General features: G+C 35.1%; 1 protein-coding gene and 1 pseudogene across 1 annotated transcript; both read right to left on the reverse strand.

The window, feature by feature from the left end:
• Positions 1-5,910: 5,910 nt before the first annotated feature.
• Positions 5,911-7,196, reverse strand: LOC100668417 (olfactory receptor 6C2-like). The gene has a single exon (XM_003405534.3). It carries the CDS (start codon positions 7,106-7,108, stop codon positions 6,173-6,175), a length of 936 nt encoding a protein of 311 aa, XP_003405582.1. The 5' UTR covers positions 7,109-7,196; the 3' UTR covers positions 5,911-6,172.
• A 9,087-nt stretch (positions 7,197-16,283) lies between these two features.
• LOC100668138 (olfactory receptor 6C2-like) lies at positions 16,284-17,611 on the reverse strand (annotated as a pseudogene).
• Between the last annotated feature and the right edge of the window lie 5,198 nt (positions 17,612-22,809).

The following is a 22,809-nucleotide window of genomic DNA, read 5'->3' on the forward strand; positions in this document are numbered from 1 at the left end:
GATGAGTTGGAACTTACTTGACGTGTGCTCGACAACAGCAACATATCCACAGGAGTCCCTGGGTGGTAGAAAAGGTTAATGTGCTCAGCTGCTAACCAGTATGTTGGAGGTTGAACTCGTCTCAGAGGCATATTGGAAGAAACAGCTGTCAATGTACTTCTGAAAAATCAGATGTTGAAAACTCTTTGGAGCACAGATCTGCTCTTATACATACGGGGTTGTCATGAGTCTGAGTGATTTGACAGCAACTGGCTGTATACATACAAAGGAATATTATTTGGTGACCAAAACAATGAAGTACTGGTACGTGTTACAACATGAACGAAACTTGAAAACATTATGCTAAATGAAAGGAGCCATATGACAAGATAATCTACATAGAAAATCCAAGGGAATCTAAAAAAAATTACTGGAACTCTTAGTGAGTTTACTAAGATTGTATTGCTTATTTTCACATGGAAAATAAGCATATGACAAGATGCTAAACATCTTTATTCTTTATGGAAATGCAAATTAAAACCACAATGAAATGCTGCTACACAATTATTAAAATGGCTAAAATTAAAAAAATGAAAATATTAATTGTTGGCAAGGATGTGGAAAACTTCAATTTGTTCTCTGAGGGAATGTAAAATTGTGCAATGACTTTGGAAAAAGAGTTTGGAAATAGCTTAAAAAATTAAACTTTTATACTTTCTTCATGAGGCAGTCGTTATACTCTTAAGAATTTTTTCGAGAGAAAAATAAGCATATGTCCACATAAAGACTTGTACATGAATGTTCACATCAGATTTATTTTTAGCAGCCCCAAATTGGAAGCAACTCAAATGTCCATTAACTGGTGAATTGATAATCAAATTTTGGTATATATATATATGGGATACTACAAACACGATGGGAAACTATAAACCAACACAAAGGAATAAAGTAATGATACACAAAACAAGATGAATAAATCTCAAAATATTTATGCCTAGTGAAGGAAGTCAGACAACAAAAAACTCGATGGCATCGGAGTTTTTTTTAGTGAAGGAAGTCAGACAACAAAAAATACATGCTGTGTGATTCCATTTATATAAAACTCCAGAAACTATAAACTAATGTGTAATCAGACAGAAAGCAGATCAGTGGTTGCATGGGGAGAGGTGGGTGGGGAGAGATGCGAAGGAGGAATTACAGAGGGGCATTAGGAAACTTTTGCAGTGATGGATATGTTCACTGTTTGATTTGAGTGATGGTTTCATGGATGTTTTCATGTGTCAATATTTATCTCATTTTATAATCTATACCTTGGTAAAGCTGTGAAAGACACTCAACAGACCTACTTGAAAGGATTAGAGAAACATCAGTGGGCAATTGAATCTTTATGCACATTGCACTGCTTTCAGAAATGAAGGTAAATGCAGGAATATTTTTGCTGACAGTGGAACATCACAAGGCACTCAAGGCCTGCTAACAGCAGACAGTGAGGGAGATCAATCATTTGGAGTGCACACATTACAGAGAACACACAGAGTGTCATGGATTGAATTGTGTCCCTCGACATATGTGTCAACTTGGCGAGGCCATGATTCCCAGTATTGTGTGGGTGTTCTCCATTTTGATTGTAATTTTCCCATGTGCTTTAAATCCTAATCTCTGCCAGTGGCTAATGAGGCAAGATTAGATTATGTTAAAGAAGATTAGGGTGGGATTGTAACACTTTTACTATGGTCATGTCCCTGATCCAGTGTAAAGGGAGTTTCCCAGGGGTGTGGTCTGCACCACCTTTTATCTTACAAGAGATAAAAGGAAAGGGAAGGGAGCAGAGAGTTGGGGACGTCATACCACCAAGAGATCAGCACCCAGAGCAGAGCAGGTCCTTTGGATCTGGTGTTCCTGAGTGGACAAGCTCCTAGACCTAGGGGAGATTGATAACAAGGACCTTCCTCCAGAGCCTACAGAGAGAGAAAGCCTTCCCCTGGAGATGACACCCTGAATTTGGAACTTTAGCCTATTAGACTGTGAGAGAGAATAAACTTCTCTTTGGTAAAGTAATCTACTTGTGGTATTTCTGTTATAACAGCACTAGATAACTAAGACACAGAGCTTCACAAGACCTGTGAGGCACTGGATTTTTAAAATACAGTCAAGGGTATTTTTATAAATGATAGAAATGGGAAAATTTCAATTGGAATTTCCTGTTAGAATTGGCATTCATAGACCTAACAATCCCAGAGCAATAGTCGCCAGATTTCTGGACTAAGCTATAGTGATATTCTCTCCCTTGGATACAAAGCTTGGCTGACTTAATATTTTTTAATGCAGATTCCCCATGATAGTCCTCTTTTGCCACACAGGTTTCTCAGAGTGGCCAAATCAATGACTTTTGGCTCAACATATGGGTGAATTTCATTTTGGCATCTGAAAAACAATTCAATTTTCAAATAGTCGTGAATTTGAGATCCCAGGTAAGATCTTTTCCAGCAGAAAAGACATCCGACTTTGAGAGGGGAAGGGATAGAAAAGTCAGAATCCTGACTCTGAGGAGTCGTCTAGAGCCCAGGCCTCAATTTTTCTCCTCGTTCGAGGCCAAGTTTTTTTTTTTTTCTTCCCAGAATATCGTTCTCCTTCATTCTTTGTGGGTTAATGTTTAGTGGACCTTGTCTTGATAACTAGGAAAATTATGATACCCATCGTCCTCATTTCTTCCCTCCAAAAAAATTTTAACTTATTTTACTTTAAACTGTATTTGTAAAGGACTTTTGGCTCACTAACTTTCACCAAACCTTTCTTTTCCTTATTACTATACATTAGAGCATTGTATTAAAAAAAAAACCCAGAATGGGTTTTTTTTTCCTTAGAGCATTAACTTTTCTTTATTCCATTATATAATTTTTAAATGACATATTTTTACAGGATATAAACCACAGCCAAACCCACTGCCATTGAGTCAGTTCCAAACCATAGGGACCCTACAGAGTGTAAGTAAATACAATAAGTTATTTCAATATGACATTGCAATTTTTAACATAATAAATCTTCATATCAAATAATGATATATTTTGGGTAATTTCATTTCATTATAAAATTATCTACCTATACTTATTAAATATTGTTGTGGCATTTTCCTGACGTAAACATTGGGTGTTTTAAATGAAAATAAATTTTCTTTAGGTTTTCCTTGAGATAATCTTGGTAATTATGTGTGCAGTCCCGCAGAAGCAGTGCCATGTCCTGTAGCAATCATAGACCCTGTAATCATATGAAGCAGGGTATGAACCCTGTCTCCAACACTTTATCCGCCTATGAAACAAAAATTTACATTTAGCCCAGGGCTTTTTGGAAGATTATCCATTATAATATAAATATTATGTATATACATATGTTTATATATTTATACGGAGGCCTGGTGGTGCAGTGGTTAAGAATTCAGCTGCTCACCAAAAGGTCAGCAGTCCTAATCTATCAGCCAGTCCTCGGAAACCCTATGAGGCAGTTCTATTCTGTCCTGTAGGGTCACTATGAGTTGAAATCAACTTGACGACAATGGGTACGGTATATATTTACAGACACACATACACACATATACATATATATGTAAGTAAATCTATAATTGATAAGGTTATGAATATTATGTTTGCCTAAATTATCTCCTGTAAATTACATAACTTTTTAATCTTTGTCATATCTAAACATATATGTAGCCAGATAGTTAAATCTTGATTCAAAATTCTTTAATAATATACAGCATATTTCACCCATTTGTTTCTATTATACTTAAGTTTTCAAGTAAAAAACTGTTCTTTAATTTTTCTGCATTAAGTTGTGATTCTTTTTTATGGGGTGTTGTGAGACTTTTTATTGGATATGTTCAGAGGTAATGTGTTTAGTGTCATTTATATGCCAGGTTTTAGGCAAACTCAAGTGTGCATAACAAATGAAGTTTTTGCCTTTATGGCAGATTTTAGATACCCAATATAGACAGGAAATATTAGTGAGATTGGTGCTATAGAAGAAAAAGCTTAGGTCAAAACGGCAGGTAGGACAGAAGTTTCTCCAGACTTGGCTCGTGTGTTTGTGTGGTGGGTGATGAAGAAACAAAACAGCCGTAGGTGTGAGTGACATTGAAACTGAGACCCAAATGAAGAATAGAAGTAAACTGAAGACTGAGGGGGAAAGTATACTTCACATTAAAAAACAAAACAAAACAAAACCCATTGCTGTTGAGTCGATTCCAACTCATAGCAACCCTGTAGGACAGAGTAGAACTGCCCCAAATGCAAAATTCTGAAAATACCAAGAGAGTCACCAAAGGACAGCTATTAGGCCTGTACCCCAGAAAGATGGAAGATAGCTTATCCATAAGAAAATTTACTAAGTAGCTGTTTGAGTTCTTTTCTTTGAGGAAAATTAATGGACTTTTTGTGTTCTTCTAATCCATAAGCCATTTATTTCAAGAAAAAATTAAATATAACTTCCATTTGGATTTTATTTTCAATTTTCTTTTTCTTATTGTTGGCAGGTGCCATGGAGTTAATTTCACCTTATAGGGATCACATGTGACACAATTGAACTGCTCCATAGTGTTTTTAGGCGATCTTTAAGAGGTCTTTACAAATTGCTGGGTTTTTCTTCTGTGGAGCCTCTGGGTGGATTCAAACCTCCAGTCTCTCAGTTAACAGCTGAGTGCTTAACCTTGTGCCACCAGGGCACCTATTAATTGTGTTATCAACTGCCATTGAGGCGATTCCTACTCCTATTGACCTCATTGTGTTTCCAAAACTGTAAATCTTTATGGATGCAGTTTGCTACATCTTTCTCCCATGGAGCCACTCACTGCTGGTTTCAAACCACTGACCTTTTGGTTAGCAGTCAACTGCTTTAAATCAGTTGCCTTAGACAGCCACATATATTGTTGGTTTGGTGTCTCTGATTTCTTTTAAACAGTAAGTTTCTACGATGTACAAAGAATTATTGCTTCATTTAGTTGTTTTGAGTTTGGGTACTGTGTTTCATTCCTAGGACTGGCTTAACAAAGTACCATAAAATTGGATGCTCTAAACAACAGAAGTTTTTAAATAGTTCATCACTGTTCTGGGCGGTGGCAGTATAACTCCAACGTCTGCCTCCATTTTCCTTCTGCATCTGTCTGGCTCCTTGTCTCTTCTCCTTTTCTTATATGGACATGTCTCATATTGGATTAGGGCCCACCCTACTCCAGTAGGACCTCGTGTTAACCCAACTAATTACATCTGCAAAGACCCTATTTCCAAATAAGGTCACATTTACAGGTACCAGTGGTTTGGTCTTCAACATCACTTTGTTGGGGACACAAACCTATAACAGATATTTATACTCTATTTGAGCAATTGGATATTTTTTCCAATTTTAATAACTTTATTTCCTCAACTGTAATTATCATTTTGACATTATGCTTTTAATTTCATGGCTTTTTTTGAAAAAAATTTTTACTTACCTTATTTATTTTCTGTATAATCTCTGAATTTTTTAATTTTAAAATTTCAGCATTTTATGTTTGTATGTATGTGTATGAATATTTACATTCTATTCAAAACACATTTATTTGGACATACATTTATTTTTGTTATATTTACTTTTATATTTTATAATGTGACTTTTTAGTAGTGGCAGGCTTTTAAAATTTTAGTCATATAGAATTATTAATGAGCTAAATAAATTCAGGGATATTATCAATTCTTAGTCTCTGCTTGGGACTAGGTCTACCAACAACTAGGTATTCAAAGAGATTTAACTTAATCAGTTATTAAAGATTTCAGCAATTTTTAGATTAGAAGTGGTAATGAACACTTTAAATCAAGTTTTTTCTTGCATGTCAGAAAATGCAAGGTAAGCTACTTTCTTATTTGTTTTATATTTTGTTTCATTTTCAGTTTTTTTTTTTTTTTTGCTAGATTCGAAGTAAAATCAGGCTTACATTTACTAAAAAAAAATATTATCGTTTCTTCTGATTAGGGATATTGACCTGAAAGGATTTGTTTGTGAAAGAAATAAAGAGTACACTTAAGTGGTGGTGGGCGTTTTTTCTGGGTGCAGTAAGTGTTTGAGAAGGTTAGCCTCAACAGAACACAGACAAAGAAGAGACAAACAGATTTAGAACACCATGGTTTATTCTTAGCTTGATATTTTATTCCTCGACTTGACCATCCTCTTACGTCTTTGTAACAAATGCAATTCTTTTGAAGGAGTCACTGAAGGCCTGTCTCACTTGTTTGTTTCTCAGAGTGTAAATGAATGGGTTCAACATGGGAACAATGCACGTGATTAGCACTGACACACCTTTATTACTATCCACTGATTGCTTTCCTGAAGGATTGACATAGATAAAGATACAGCTGCTATAGGTGATGGAAACCACAATCATGTGGGAAGAACAGGTAGAAAAGGCCCTTTTTCTCTGATGGGCAGAGGGGAACCTTAGAATGGTCTTGACAATGTATATGTAGGACAGAACAACACATATAAGGGTCAGAATGAAAGTGAGCACAGCACAGACAATAACTAATTGCTCTATGAGCCATGTGTCTGAGCAAGAAATCTTCAGGATAGGAGGTGCATCACAGACAAAATAATCAATCATATTTGAATCACAGAATTTCAAGTTTAGGAACAAAGTAAGTGGTGGGAATATGATCAATAAGCCAGCCATCCAACAGCAGAGGACAAGTGTCTTGCAGACTCTGCTGCTCATGATGGTCACGTAATGCAGTGGCTTGCAGATGGCCACGTAGCGGTCATAGGACATGATAGCCAGAAGGAAAAATTCTGTCACTCCAAAGACATCAGTAAAAAATACTTGAATCACACAAATATGATAACTAATTGATCTGTCACCTGTTGCTATGTTGTACAAATATCTAGGAATACAAGCAGATGTGAATGAAATTTCTAAAAAGGCAAAATTTTGTAGGAAAAAGTACATGGTTGTTTTGAGGTGGGAGTCCACTAAAGTGAGGGATATGATGGTCAGATTTCCACTTATACTCAACATATACGTGAGAAGTAGAAAAATGAAAATTGGAATCTGAAGTTTTGGGTCATCTGTCAGTCCCAGCAGGATAAAGGTTGTTATTGTGTAGTTTTTCATCACTGACTTATAAATTTTATTCAATATTCGTGTGAGGTTTAGAGATGTTTTAATTGAATAGAATGGTATCAAAGTCAGAGAGTGATAAACAATGACTACTAGGGACGGCACACTTGTTTGTCAATTCATTGTATTGTGGTGGCTTGGGTGTTGCTATCATGCTTGTGGTTGCTATGCCACCAGTATTTCACATACCAGCAGGGTCACCCACGGTGGACAGGTTTCAGTGGAGCTTCCAGACTAAGATAGGCTAGGAAGAAAGGCCTTGTGATTTACTTCAGAAAATTAGTCAATGCAAAACTTTGGATCACAACAGAATATTGTCCAAATCACTTGTTATCAGGAGGGATCAATTGTTAGAGCAGGAATGAGGGCAGGGAGACCCTTGGTTAAATGCATTAGCACGGCAGCCACAAAGATGGACTAGAATACACCAGCAACTGTAAGGATGACGCAGGTCTGGACATTTCCCTCCATTGCCTATAAGATCGCCATGAGTCAGAGTCAACTCCGTGGCAGCTAATTACAACAAAAACCAGGGACTGCAAACTAATTCATATGTAGTTTCTTCTATTTATTGATAATTAATATTGTCAATATTCTGATGGACTTGGCTACTCATCTGTTTATTTTGTTGTATTTTTATGATAGATTTTTAAAAATATTCAAAAAAAATCAATCTACCATTCCAACAACCATTTTTATTTCACATTTTTAATCAATACTCAAGATTGGATTTTCCCACGTGATTAGATTTGACCCACAATATGATGTGAGTCAACAAAATTATACTTTCTTTTTACATCCAGGAATTATTCCCAATTTAAAGGTATTTAATCCTAATCATTTGTTTCATGTCTTTCCTTTAAGACTTGATGCTTGATAAAATGTGAGTGTGTAACAAAGAATTTGGTGTCCTTACATAGCCTTTGTTAATCCCTCTGCAGCTTGTGTTTTCTAACCCCTCACTATGACAAAGCATGTGCTTATGTGGCTTTGTTCTGTGTCTGAATGCAACTGTCACATCATTGGATTACTCCTTTGGCTCTTTCTATGATTCCCTGCTAGTCTGTAGTTTACCCTCAATATCCACTGGTATACACAATGCAGAGAGTATTTTAATGCACAATTCATTTGCTATAATGAAGAAATGTTTGGTCCAAGGATACACAACTTGAAAAAAAAAAAAAACATGTTTCTCTTATGTTTTTAGTATATTTAGTTAAGTATGGCACACAGTCTCATACCTTGTTATCAGTATCACCAAGTTCAAAATCAAGCAGAATACTACATATGCTCTCCAAGCACTGCCTGTCTTCACTCACTTCCTGGGTCTTACCTGCACCGGTGATTAAGGGCAGACCTTCTGCAGCCAAATCTCTACAGTTCAATACCCGGCTTTCCACTTATATCTGTAAGATCTTGGGCAAGTTTTCAACCTCTCAGGCCCCAGTTTTCCTACAGAAAAAGGGGGATAATAACAGTATCTACAACATACAGTTAAAGTGATTGAAACGGGTAATACAGATAAAAAATACAGATAAGACATATATAAAACAATCTGGTACATAGGAATTACTTCACATATGTCAGCTCTTACTGTTTTTTGATTTCTCACAGATAATTCATGTAATGTGATCTCAAAATTACAAAACCCAAAGTAAATTTTATGCTCTGTGTATCCCATATCTTTCTCCTCTGACTTTATGTCTCTTATAATAAAACTAATAGATTATCAAAAACTTACCATGTGATAAGTCTTATAGTAAGCACTTCACATGGATCATCTGTCTGTAAAAACAACCACCACCACCACCACAACTCCTTTCCTATTCTTTCCACTTCTCCACTCGTTTTTACTCCTTGTTCTCCCAAATTGTGTGGACACATCTACTTATTCATGATTTTCAGCCTGAGCTTCATCCCAGTAGACAATCTTCTAAAATGCTATTATCTGTGTCCACTGGACCCCATTTGTCCTATCATATAGCTGTCACTTTTATCTGAGTGCTTCCTCTGAGAAAGTAAGTTTGTTGAATCAGGTGACTATCTTTTTTTTTACTGGGAGAGCTACCACAACTAACACAATCTTATACTTACAGTTAGTGCCTAAGAAATATTTGTTGTATAAATACACTTAATCTAGTTCATCTGCAGACATATTCGAAGCTGTTTTCTGTTCTATTTGAAATTCATTTTGTAACTGCTTTGCCTCTGATTTTAATTATTGAAATTTTTAAGGTTCTATCTTTAACATTGAGCTTTTATTTTGTATTTGATTCAGTACTTTTGCTAGTGAATAAAGTCATACCATGAATAAAGCCATACCAACTATTATCCTCTCTGCTTATGTTATTACCTTCTTTGCTGACCAAACTGTTAACTGGCATCCCTCTTTGCTTTAGTGCCAAGCTGATAAATAGTTGAATCTTTGTTGATTGCTATTTGTGTTTGCTTGAAGATTCTGTTAGTAAGATATTCAAACCAGCATTAACAAAACAAAACAAAAAAACTCAGAAAGATTTGTGGATCTTTACGTAATAATTCAAATAGCTAGTTACATCTGATTTTGGTAAATTACAGCAGTTTGCTTCTCAGAGGAAATTACTATGTATAGCTCCCAAAGTTGAAAGTAAGTGAAATCATAACCACTGTGTTTACTCTTCTGAGGGTTAGTAACAGCTTTGGCTGATTCTTTAAAGGCAATATTTCTAAAGGCTGATCTGATGAAGGGGACCCACTTAGAAAAGACTTGCATGGGATCTGCTTGTCTTTCTGCTTAGGAACCCCACTTATCCTCACTGGTTCTCTGGACGGACCTACAACTCTGTGTTTTCTCATTTCCAGCACAATGGAGAAGACTGTCTAAACAAGGACTTTGTCCCTTTTATGCCTAGGAAATATGTCCTAGCTCTTTTGGTTGAAAATAAAACATTGTTCAAACATTTACCTCTCTGGTTTTGAAAGAGTCGATTCTATGACCTGTCCAGATAGGGTAAGGGACTTTTACACAAGATTTGCATTTTATTTATTTGCTAAACATTAAGCTAAATAATAAACAAATGTGTCCTTGGTGACTCAAGCTCAAAAGTCACTAATGAGTCTTTTTTATAATGAATTTGGGCAAAAATCCAGCAAGGTGCACCAGTGGGGACAGTGTTCTGAGAGACACAAAGAGGCAAGAATAGCAACAGACTGGCCAAGATACTATAGAAAAAAATTAGGTGGTAAAGAACAAGTCTGCCTTTCCTGTTTTGTTTTTTTTTTTTTTGTACCACCTAAGGTGTCTGATAAGTGGTAGAAAAAAATGCAGGAAAGGCAGATTTCTTGACTTCCTCATCTGCCATTTTTTTTCTCAAATATTAAAAAAGATAACAAAACTGGATAATACTAGAAAACCCAAAGCTTAGTGATAATTCTTTTTAAAATTTAAGGAAATGTGTTTTGCATATGAATATTTATAAAACAATACGCTTTACATTTGTAACCTGTAATCATATCAATAATCATAGAAAAGTTGCACCATATACCATATGTGTTCTGGGGTATCCCATTTGTATTTTTTTTTATTAGTTTTAAGCATATGTGCAATTTTCCTTATTATTTAAAAAGAGTTTCATAGTATTCAATTGCACAATTCTATCTTTTTCTCACAGGAATCCCCGGGTAGCACAATGGGTTTAGTGCTCTACTTCTAGTTGGAAGATTGGTGTTCAAACCCACCCAGAGGTGCCTTGGGAGACAGGCGTGGGTTCTGCTTTGGAGAGGTCAAAGCCTTGAAAACCCTATGGGGTGTGGGGTCGCTTGGAGAAGGAATCGACTTGATGGCAGTTAAAAACATCATATTCTCATATATTTTGTTTACTATGTCTTTTTCACAACTAATAATTTCTGTAGAAAACACATTTAGATGAAATTCTAGAAGTGCTCTATCATGATCAATATATATTCACATTTCAGAGATTTTAGATTAAGTTACCTAAATACCTTCAGAAAGATAATACCAAATTATATAGCTAAAGTATTTCTATGGGTCTATACTTATATCCATACCTAGTTTGAAATACGTGGCCATGTTTTATGGCAGCGTATGATGTGAATTTTTTTCATCAGTTTGTCATTAGTTTTAATTTTGTGTTATGCTATTTTTGATATATGGAAACTGGTAAAACTGGTACTACCTTTTGGAATTTTGTATTTTTACCTTTTTCTAAAAAGATGTATATTTTCATGTTAATTTCTATGAATTTTATATATTACTGCTATTTTAATAAGATCTTGCTTTTTAATAAGAATGATATTATTGTTAATCTTAATTTTATACTTTTCTACCTATCTGAAATTTATTTGCTCCTACATAATTTACCTATTTCACTGCTGTATTTTTTCTAGTGGTTACCCTGAATATTTGACACAAATATTTAAGACTTTTTAAAATATCGGTTTGTAGAGATAGTCCCTCTTTTTATCCTCTTCCCAAAGAAGAAAGATGCTTAGCATATTTTTTTGTACACTTTATTGTTACTATCCTCTTCTTCCCCTTTCACCACTGTTTAAGATATGGTTATATAGGGCTTTACATCAAGTGAGTTATATACTTTTTTTTTAAATAATAAACTTAATTTTGGATATTATTGTATACAGTTTAATGTCAAGACATGTGCGCTTCCTTCTCAGAATAAACACTTCCTTCCGTGTTCACTTCTGCTTTTTATGCTTAGTGATTTCTTGAGATTGTTTGTGAAGAGTGAGTTTTCATTCATCTTAGGAATTCTTTTTATTTTGCCTCATATATGAATAATTTTTGGCTTTGTTTGCCTTGTCCGAAACACTTTTTCGAAGGAATTTAAAATTAGAGGAAAGTGGGAAGAATGAAAAAGAAACATATAACAGATAACGAATAAGAAATAGATCGAGAAAAAAATAGTAAGAGTGTGGTTTTAAAAATATTTATGGTAGTAATTACAGGTAATGATGTCTTAGAGATGCCAGACTACAGCGAAAGCAAAACTCAACCATAAAATGTTCAAGAGAGACCCCAGATAACCATTTGTTATTTGTAAGAACATTTTGTGTAAGCACACAAGATGACTAAAAGGATAAAAAATTATGGCAACATATATTGTGCAAAAACTAATCAGGCAAAGGAAATTTTAAGCACCAAATTCTACAAGAGGAAAAGAGATTCATTTTATAATGACAAAGGATCAATCTAACAAGAAGACATAACAATTGTAATTTTGTAAGCATCTTATCGATTCAAAGCATATAAAGCCAAAGTTGTCAGAACTAAAAGAAGAAAACCCAATTCACTACCATTGCTGGATATTGGAACACAGCTTTCTTAGTAAAAGAGTTGAAAAGCAAAAATCAGCTAGGATACAGATGATTTGAATAACTTGACATTATAGCCATGTTTAGAGCAATAATCTTAACAAATGCTGAATATATATCTTTTCCAATACACATGTAGCATTTATTAAAAGAATCCATAGGCAAGGCAATAACAAAAATCCCAACAATTTCAAAATAATAAAAAAGAATCGAAGTGTTACAGAGCTTGGTTTCTGACCAGGGTGGAATCAAACTAGAAATCAATAGCAGAAAGACGTTGCTGCTGTTGGGTGCTGTCGAGTCAATTCCGACTCACAGCAACCCCAAGTAACAGAACAGAACAGCCCCATAGGGTTTTCCTGGCTGTAATCTTTACCGAAACACATCACCAGGCAGGCCTTCCTACTGCAGAACCGCTGGGCTGGTTCCAAATACCATACTTATAGTTAGTAGCCAAGTGCTTAACCATTGCACCAGTAGGGGTCTACAGCATTGTCTGACATGCTATATTTCACCTAATTACAGTTTTACCTTAATAAAATCACATGCCTATTTTGCAGTTTTCATGATTTAAACAATGCCTGCATTCTGAATATGTACACATTTCTAAGATGCCTCTTGTGGACATCTTGATGCTGAAGTACGTATTGGTGGAGAGTCACAAAATATAAGAAGCATGAGTGGTGAAGTCGGATAAAAATGAATTTGGATCCTAACTGCACCACTCACTAGAATTATTTTGTTCTCCTGAGTTTCAATTTACCTACCTGTGAAGTACAGACAGAATTAAACAACTTACTTTTACAGGGGTTTAAAAAGCAAAACAAAGCAAACAAACTAAAAAATAACAAATTATGCAATTAAAGAAACAGCTTTCAATTTTTAGTTTCCTCAAACAAAACTAGTCACATCTTAAAAGCCCATTGCCATTGAATGGATTTCGACCAATAGTAACCCTATTGCAGAGAGTAGAAATGCCCCCTAGGGATTCCAATGCTGTAATCTTTCCAAGACCGCCAAATCTTTCCCTCCCAGAACAGCTGTGGTTTTAAACCTGTGACCTTTTGGTTAGCAGCTGAGCACTTAATGTTTGTGCCACCAGGGCTTCTACAATCCAACTCAACAATTGCACTTTTGAATATTTATCCCAGAATTAAGGAAACTTACATTACATTACATAAAAATTTATATATGGAATTTGATAGAAGCTTACTTTTCATAGCCAAAACCTGGAAACGATGCAGCTATCCTACAATGAAGAAATGGTTAAACAAACTGTGATACATCTATACATGGAATATCACTCAGAAATAAAAAGGAATAGACAGTCAAAATGTGTAACAACTCAAATGAATCTCCAATAAATTTTGCTGAGTGAAAAAATATAATCTGAAAGGGTTATGTAGTAGATGATTCCACATGATTTCCTTCTTCAAATAACAGTATTATAAAACTGGTGAACAGATTAGTGGATTTTAGCTAGCTGATAAGGGATAGGTCAGGCAATAGGAGGGGGGAAATGAGTGTCATAAAAGGGCAAAATGGGTCATTTAGGTGATAGAACTATTTTGTATCTTGACTGTGGTATTGGCTACATAAATGTACATATGTGGTAAAATTGCATAGAACTGAACACACCCAAATTCAAAGAGTTGCATTAAACCTGGTAAAGTCTGAATTAGAGTACATATGGTATTAATGAAAATTTCCTGTTCGTCATACTGTGCTATGGTTATGCAAAATGTTACCGTTTAGTGGGACGGAGTGAACCATCTGGGGCATTTCTCTGATTTATTACTTAGAACTGCGTGTGAATCTACAATTATCTCAAAATAGAAAGTATGATTTTGTATGCTCAATTACTTAAAAAAAGTGATAGGTCTGTAGTGAAAGACAGCAGCTATAATCATTTTTCTTACAATACCAACATAAATATCTTTACCAATACTCTTAACTCGATACTTGAGGATCATCTTTAATATTAATCCTACTTTCTCCATGCCATTTTATTCTCCGGTTTATTTTTTAAAGTCCAAATTAATTTATCTGCATTTTGTTCTTTAAATTGGTCTCCTTTTGTGGGAGATGTTCTTTCAACATATTCGAAGTTTGCCTACTATGTACCAGATATTTTGCTGACTGGCTTAAAAACACAAGTGAAAAACAGACAAGTTTTCTGCCTTCATAGCCCTTACTACCTACTGAGGAACACGAACAAGAAAAATGAAAACGTTCAATGTATTGAGTTTTGTGATGTGTTATGCAATTAAATATTAACTAGATAAAAAATGAGGGGAAGAAAATTTTCAACAGAGGAAAAAGAGCATGAGTCATTTAACAAATTGTTATGTAGAGTTATTTTTTTGAGGATAATTAGTTTGGCACTGATTTTCCCTCTTCATTCATAAAAAATCAATTATCACTTTGGTTGTAATTTTTTTTTTTTCCTTCATCTCTTTCTCTCTTGTCAGATCACCATGCATTTTCCAGGATTACTTCTGGGTTTCTCTTTCTGGGGCTTTCATGTTTTCCATTGTGTTGTAGTCATTTACATGTCTAATTTTTACAGATTCCATGTTTTTTCCTTCAATTTTTATTTTAGCACCGTCATGGATTAAATTCTGTCCCCCCAAAATCTGTACCAACTTGATTAGGCCATGATCCCCAATATTGTGTGGCTGTCCTTCACTTTGTGATTGTAATTTTATGTTAAAGAGAATTAGGGTGGGATTGTAACATCCTTGCTAAGGTCACTTCACAGATCCAATGTAAAAGGAGTTTCCCTGGAGTGTGGCCTGCACCACCTTTTATCTTACAAGAAATAAAAGGAAAAGGAAGCAGGCAGTAAGTGGGGACCTCATACCACCAAGAAAGAAGCACCAGGAGCAGAGCATGTCTTTTGGGCCCAGGGTTCCTGCATGGAGAAGACCTTAGTCCAGGGGAAGATTGCCGAGAAGGACCTTCCTCCAGAGCCCACAGAGAGAGAAACCCTTCCCCTCGAGCTGACGCCCTGAATTTGGGTTTCTAGCCAACTAGATTGCAAAAAAATAAATTTCTCTTTGTTAAAGCCATCCACTTGTGGTATTTGTTATAGCAGCACTAACTAAGACAAAAATCTAGATGTTTTTGCAACCGCTTCATTATTTTTATTTCTCAAGAGCTAAAGCATATAAAGTATAGAGACAAATAGAAACTTAGATATGTAATAATTTTTATTACAAATTTACTTGTTTGTTAAGAACATTTAGCACTTCTGTTTCACATACTGTCTGTTCAAATTACTCTGTCATTCTTGTGATTTTTAGAGTATTCAAAATTACAGACTCTCATTTTTTAAATTCAGCTTCTAAATTAAGCTATTATAATTTGTACTACATTCCTTTTTTTAACTTATAAATGCAATATGTTCTTGTTATTTGCTGTTTGTGGTTTTCATATTTTTTTTAAAGTGCTGATCATTCTGCTTGATGAAATATAAGTCACAGAAGGATAAGAAATTTGAGAGTATTGTTGTCTGTTCTATCCCCAGTGTCTAAAATGGTACCTGGCATAAAAAAAAAGAGTCCTCAGAATTTAGGATTGGAAAAGGCAGTGAGCACAATGAGTGTATCCAAAATATATAATAAACTCATTGAGTCTGTTTATATTATTTTGTTTTGCTTGCAGTTTTGTCAAGGCTTATTTAAATATGAAGTCATTGTTTTGCTTCTTAAAAATGCATTATACTCTCTTATTGAGAAATCTTATCCTGAAACAGATTCCTCTTCAGGAAAGGAAAGAAGTAAAAACTTAAAACAAAAAAAAGATTATATATATATATATATGTATATATATACACAGACACACACACATTTTTAGGGGCTAATTATCCTTCAGTAAAAACGCGATTGCTCTTCATTAGCAAATTTTCTAGCTTCTTTAAGAACAATACAATCCTTTCGATTGAGTCAGTGAAGGCTTCTTTTACTTGCTTGTTTCTCAGGGTGTAAATTAAGGGGTTCAGCACGGGGGCGATGGACGTAGTGAGCACCATCACACCCTTGTTAATGGCCACTGAATTCTTTGCTGAAGGTTTGACATAGATGAAGATGCAGCTGCCATAGGTGATGGAAAGCACAATCAGGTGGGAAAAGCAGGTAGAAAAAGGCTTTTTCCTTTGCTGGGCAGAAGGGAATTGAAGAATGGTCTTGACGCTGTACACAAGGGACAGGACAATACATATAGGGGCCATGATAAGGTCAACACAGCACAAACTCTGACCACCTGCTCTATGAGCCATGTTTCTGAGCATGAGATCTTTAGGAGAGGGGCTGCATCACAGACAAACTGGTCAATGACATTAGAGTCACAAAATTCCAGATTTAGGCCCAGGCTAAGTGGTGGGAGTATGATCCACAAGCCAGCTGTCCAGCAATACAAGATGAGTCTTAATGTAGACCTTGTTGTTCATGATGGTCATGTAATGCAGAGGTTTGCAGGTAGTTATGTATCAGTCATAGGACATGGTGGCCAGTAGAAAAAATTCTGTTACACCAAAGAAGTCAGTAGAACAAATTTGAATGATAACCATTGTGATTGTCCTGTCACCTGTTGATATGTTGTAGAGGCATCTGGGAATACAAGCAGATGTAAAGGAGATTTCTAAGAAGGAGAAATTTTGTAAGAAAAAGTACATGGCAGTTTTAAGGTGAGAACTGATGGGGCAGGGGGGAATGATTGTTAGGTTCTCAGTTACACTCAACATACAGGTAAGAAATAGAAAGATAAAAATCACATCTTTTAGTTGTGGATCATTTGTCAGTCCCAGCAGGATAAATGTTACTGTTTGCTTTTCCATCATTGGCTTCTGAATTCTAATCTGCATTTGAAATTAAAGTTTTTTGATAGGAGTAGAGTGGTAATTACTGGTGGAAAATAATGAGCAAATCATCTCACGTATATTAAAAAACTGATCACCAATATTATCAATATACTGTTTGCATAGGTCTACAATTGTGCATTTTTGGTTATTTCAGGGAAGAGAAAAAAACAGATAGCTTTATCTACACCATACTACATCATATTACTGGTTCTTCCTCCTCGTCATATTTCATTTGTAATTTACATTTTATCTATGCCTTGCATTTGATTTTTCCACATAGTTAGAACTGACTGCTAATATTTTTTAGATCAACTACTCTTCCACACTTATAGACTGAGTTATAAAGCTCAATCGTAAAGCTTCTTGATCACCTTCATGTATTTCCTTAAAGTTTTGTTCTTTATAAAGTGAAAATTTATGAAGTGAAAATATAACACAAGGAGTGCGGAGCTCACTATAGAGGCTCTAGCCCTGGCGGTGTAGTGGTTAAGAGCTACATCTACTAATCAAAAGGTTGGCAGTTCAAATCCACCCGGCTCTCCTTGGAAACCCTATAGGGCAGGTTACTCTGTCCTATAGGGTAGGTTACTCTGTCCTATAGGGTTGCTATAAGTTGGAATCAACTTGATCGCAATGCGTTTGAGTTTTTTGGCATAGAGGCTCTTCACATCCATTGCATAACGTTTTGAGATCTAGCATTTGTTCAATTTAAATATCATGCTTTCTTTATACAACTTCCTTTTGTTACCACTTCCACTGACTCTCTGTCATGATTTTCAGTTTAAAATTTAAACTTTTAAACTTCTTTCCTACCCTGCTGCAGAAGATAAAGATCTTTTTATAGGAAATATATTGTCTTTCTATACAACGTTAACATATGTGGAATCCAAAATGCATGTCGATGCATGACTTCATCACAAGTATTTGTAGCTTTTAATCTATTTAGCCAAGTTTGAAAAACACTTCTGACATCTTATTATTGATACTACTAAACCTGAAAATTATTAGATTTCTCCAAGCCTACTTGCTTTCACTGTGACTCAGTTTTGTCATGTAAAAAATGTATAAAAATTAAATGTTTTCTATATAAAGCACTTTTAAAATTACCTGACTGGTAATGATTTTTATTTTTCAGTCATCATACATTCAGTCTGCAGCATATTGTAATCATCTTTTTATCTCCAACATTATAATAAAACACTTTACAGCAAAGTTTATCAAAGACTTCCTTTTTGCTACATAAGTTTAGGAAATTTCTAAGTGGAACGTGTACTTTTTACCACACACTATTCATAACATTTTCTCATAATTTACCTTAACATAACATACACTATTTTCTGACACCTGTTTGCTTTCTAGTCTTACTCACTTTGGACATGTTATCAGCAGAGACTAGTCTCTGGAGAATGACATCATGCTTGGTGAAGTGGAGGGTCAGCAAAAAAAGAGGAAGGCCCTCAACAAGATGGGTTAACACAGCGGCTGAGACAGTGGGCTCAAACATAGCAACAATTGTGAGGATGGTGCAGGGCTGGAGAGCGTTCCATTCTGTTGTACACAGGGTCACTGGAAACTGGACCCGACTCAATGACACCTAACAACAACAACAGCAACAATGTCTAGACATTTATTTTCTTTGTTGCCTTAATTAACTTGATAGTTGTCAGTTTTCCTCCTTAGTACTTCTTTACTTCCTAACATACTCACTCTCTTTGGGCATTTTCTTGAACTCTTGATCTCCAAAAAATGATTGCTCTTCAGAATCTCAGTCATATAGCCAAACACTGTGAAGTGCAAAACGTGAAAGCCAAACATTTAAAGTCCAAAACGGAACTCTTGATTTTCAAAGCTCTCATCCAATTTCTTCAGTGTGTTCTTTATAATAAAAGTCATATGTGATATTTATTGAGACTTTAAAGGATAGATGTTATGCTAGATATTCAAATAAACTCTTTACATGAATTATCCATCTGCCCTCAACTCTCTGTTTTCCCACTCCATCCCTGTGCCAAGTATCCAGTCCTAACTTGGGATACACATGTTTACTGGTTTTTAGTTTGAGTTTCCAGAAATTTGTATGTGGGACTTACTTCTTCATATTACCAAGTTATACTACTTCTAATGACCCCTGATCAATGTTGCTTAAAATAACCTTCTTAATGACAACACACTATTCAAATTTAAAGCACTCTAAGAAATGATATTTCATTAAAATTCACATTAGAACTCACATTTCTAAATTTTATACAGTTGGGAAAGGTTCATTTATTAAAGACAAATATGACCCAAGTTTCAAAAGAGAAAATGTAACTGTAATTACAGAATTTATCATACTCACCCTTCTGGCAGCTAATCATTGTCTTATTCTATGAGTTATTTAATTACAGCCATATTTATAGCTACAATTTGAAAATGAATGTAATGTTGGAAGCCAGCATGAGGATTTTTGGTCACTACTCATTGAATCTGGTCACTTCCCAAATCACAACAGCCTGGGATTTTGTTGAATTTTCTCTCAATTTCAAAGAATGGTGTGTATGGAGTGACTGATAAAATGCACTCAATTGCATAAAATCCCTTACAATAGATGTGTCACTATCACAGGCTCAGAAAATATTTTCTTTCACTCCTCATCCCTGAAAAGAAAAGCTAGTTCCTTTGAAGTAGCTTTGGAAGGGTTGATGTTCTGAACTACCTTTGCTCAGAGAAGGGTTTTCCAGTCTCTAGTCTGATTTTTTTTATTTGTCAAATCTGGGACAAAACTAATAAACAAAAATGTCCTTAGTGACCAGGTTTAAAAATCACAAATGAATGAACTTTGGGGAAACGGTGGGGACATACCCTTTAGGGGCAGGATATGGAATCAAAAGCATTTAAAACAGTAAGAATGTAGCTTGAAAAAAACAAAAACAGAAAAACCTTTTCTAGTTTGTCGTTTGTTTTAACTGGGTGTGATCATGTAAGGTATGAATTAAATGAAGATCATAGGTCTTACCAATTTTTCATAAAAGGTATGAATTATATATTCTTTCGACATTTGATTAGATAAGCAAAAACAGAAAAAATAAAGGGAAAACAACTAGGAGAATAGTTTAAAGTAGATGTCATAAAATCTGGTGTTTTTGAGCATATCTTTCCATAATTCTCTTGCTGGAAATATACCCACGCATGTAACATATAATATTTACAAATGAACAAATATTAAATTAAAAAATACTTATATATTAAGCTATGTTAACCTTAAATTTATATGAACCTATATAATTGGAGCTCTAGGGCATAGTGATTAAGTGCTATGTCTGCTAACCAAAAGGTCCGCAGTTTGAACCCTCCAACCGCTCCTTGGAAACTCTGTGGGGCAGCTATACCCTTTCCTATAGAGTCACTATGAGTCGGAATGGACTAGATGGAAAAAGGTTTTTTTTTTGTTTGTTTTTGTTTCTGCAATTAAATTATTAATATGTGTCATTTTAATTCCGTTTAATCTCAGTCCATTGTACTAACATAACCTTGGAGTTTAAATGAAAATTTATTGTAAATTTATGCTGTCTGCAACATTTCATCATTTTAAAATATCACTTTGTTGCTATCCTATGATTTATTCAATCACTACCTAAAATCTTTTTAGATTATTTCACATTTTTCACAATTATAGAAAAATCTGCAAGATGAATCCTTATGAAAATATTTTTTGTGCATTGCCAGAATAAGTATAGAAGTGAAATCCCTTTAAAAAATTGATGTTCATATTTAGAACAATAACATGTTAGTATTATAAATAGAGAAATAGACAGCTGCTGTCGAGTTGACTCCAATTCATGGTGACCTTATGTACAACAGAATGAAAGGTTGCCTGGTCCTGCATCATCTTCACAATCGCTGTCATGCTTGAGTCCTTTGTTGCAGCTACTGTGCCAATTCATCTCACTGAGGGTCTCCCACACTGAGGGTGTCTCTTGCCTTCATTGGCTCTCTATTTCACCAAATATAATGTCCTCCTCTAGCAATTGATCCTTCCAGATGACATGCCCAAAGTAAATGAGTTGCATAATACTTTGTTGTGATTCATAAAGTTTTCATTGGCTAATTTTTGGAAGCAGATCGCCAGACCTCCCTTCCTTGTCTTAGTCTTTAATCTCCACTTAATCCTGCCACCATGGTGACCCTGCAGGTATTTGAAATATCAGCGGCATAGCTTCCAGCATCATAGTAACACACAAGTCACCACAGTATAAAGAAGTGACAGATGGGTGGTAGATTACTATTAAAACCTGTAATAATTAATAGGTTCCTTCAAGTCAAGTGTGTATGTGTCAGCACATATGCTCGTCAGGGATGTGGTTTTTTTTTTTTCCTTTGTATAATTATTGCCTTAATTAAATCAAGGACTAATACCAGTCAAGGTCGGCTTACAGATTTATTGGCATATGATTTACATACAATAAAATGCACCATCTTTAATTTTTCAGTTTGATGAATTTTGACAAATATATACACCTAACTAATCCCTACCACCACAGGAGACAGAGAGCATTTCCATCTCCCCCAAAGGTTTCTTTTTGTCCCTTCCTGATTAACCCTGACCCCATTCTCAAGGAACCAGTGGTTTGCTGAAGACAGTACAAATGAGACTAGATTTGTCTTATGTTTCATATGAATGGAATCATACATGGCATCTTTCTCCTATAACGCTTTTGAGATTCATTCTTATGACTGTGAGTATAAGCAGTTCATCTGTTTACCGGAAATATTTCACGGTTTAGACATCACAATTTGCTTACTTGTTCAACACAAGATAGACATTTTGGCTGTCTCTGGGATTTGGCTACTGTGTTTAAAACTGCTTTAAACATTCATGTACAAGTTTTTGTACGGGTATGCATTTTTATTTCTCGCAGGTGAATATCTGGGTGTGCAATTTTTGGATCAGGTGGCAAGTATATATTTAACTGTTTAACAGTTATGTCTCACAGTTTTCCAAAGTAGCTCTGACTCTTGAATTTCCCAGCAACAACATGTGAGATTTTTAGTTGATAGTTATCATTGGGAAACCCTGGTGGCTTAGTGGTTAAGTGCTATGGCTGCTAACCAAAGGGTAGGCAGTTCAAATCCGCTTCTTGGAAACTCTATGGGGCAGTTCTGCTCTGTCCTATAGGGTCGCTATGAGTCGGAATCGACTCGACAGCACAGGTTTTGGTTTTGGTTTTTGGTATATATCATTGACAATTTTTTCAGTCTTTTTCATTTTAGTCATTCTAATGAATGCATTTTGAAGTGACTTTGTCGTTTTTAATTGCATTTTTCTGATGACTAATGTTGAAAATCTTTTTGTATGATTTCTTGCTATTCATCGACTTTCTTTTATGAAACGTACATTCAAATATTTTGCCCATTTTTATTAGGTCGTGTTTTCTTATTATCGAGCTTGTAAATATTATTTTTATACAAAAAAAAAGCATTGCCATTGGGTTGATTCAGCCTCACAGGGAACCTATAGGGCAGAGTA

Source organism: Loxodonta africana, chromosome 4, assembly GCF_030014295.1.
Source record: "Loxodonta africana isolate mLoxAfr1 chromosome 4, mLoxAfr1.hap2, whole genome shotgun sequence".
NCBI lineage: Eukaryota > Metazoa > Chordata > Mammalia > Proboscidea > Elephantidae > Loxodonta > Loxodonta africana.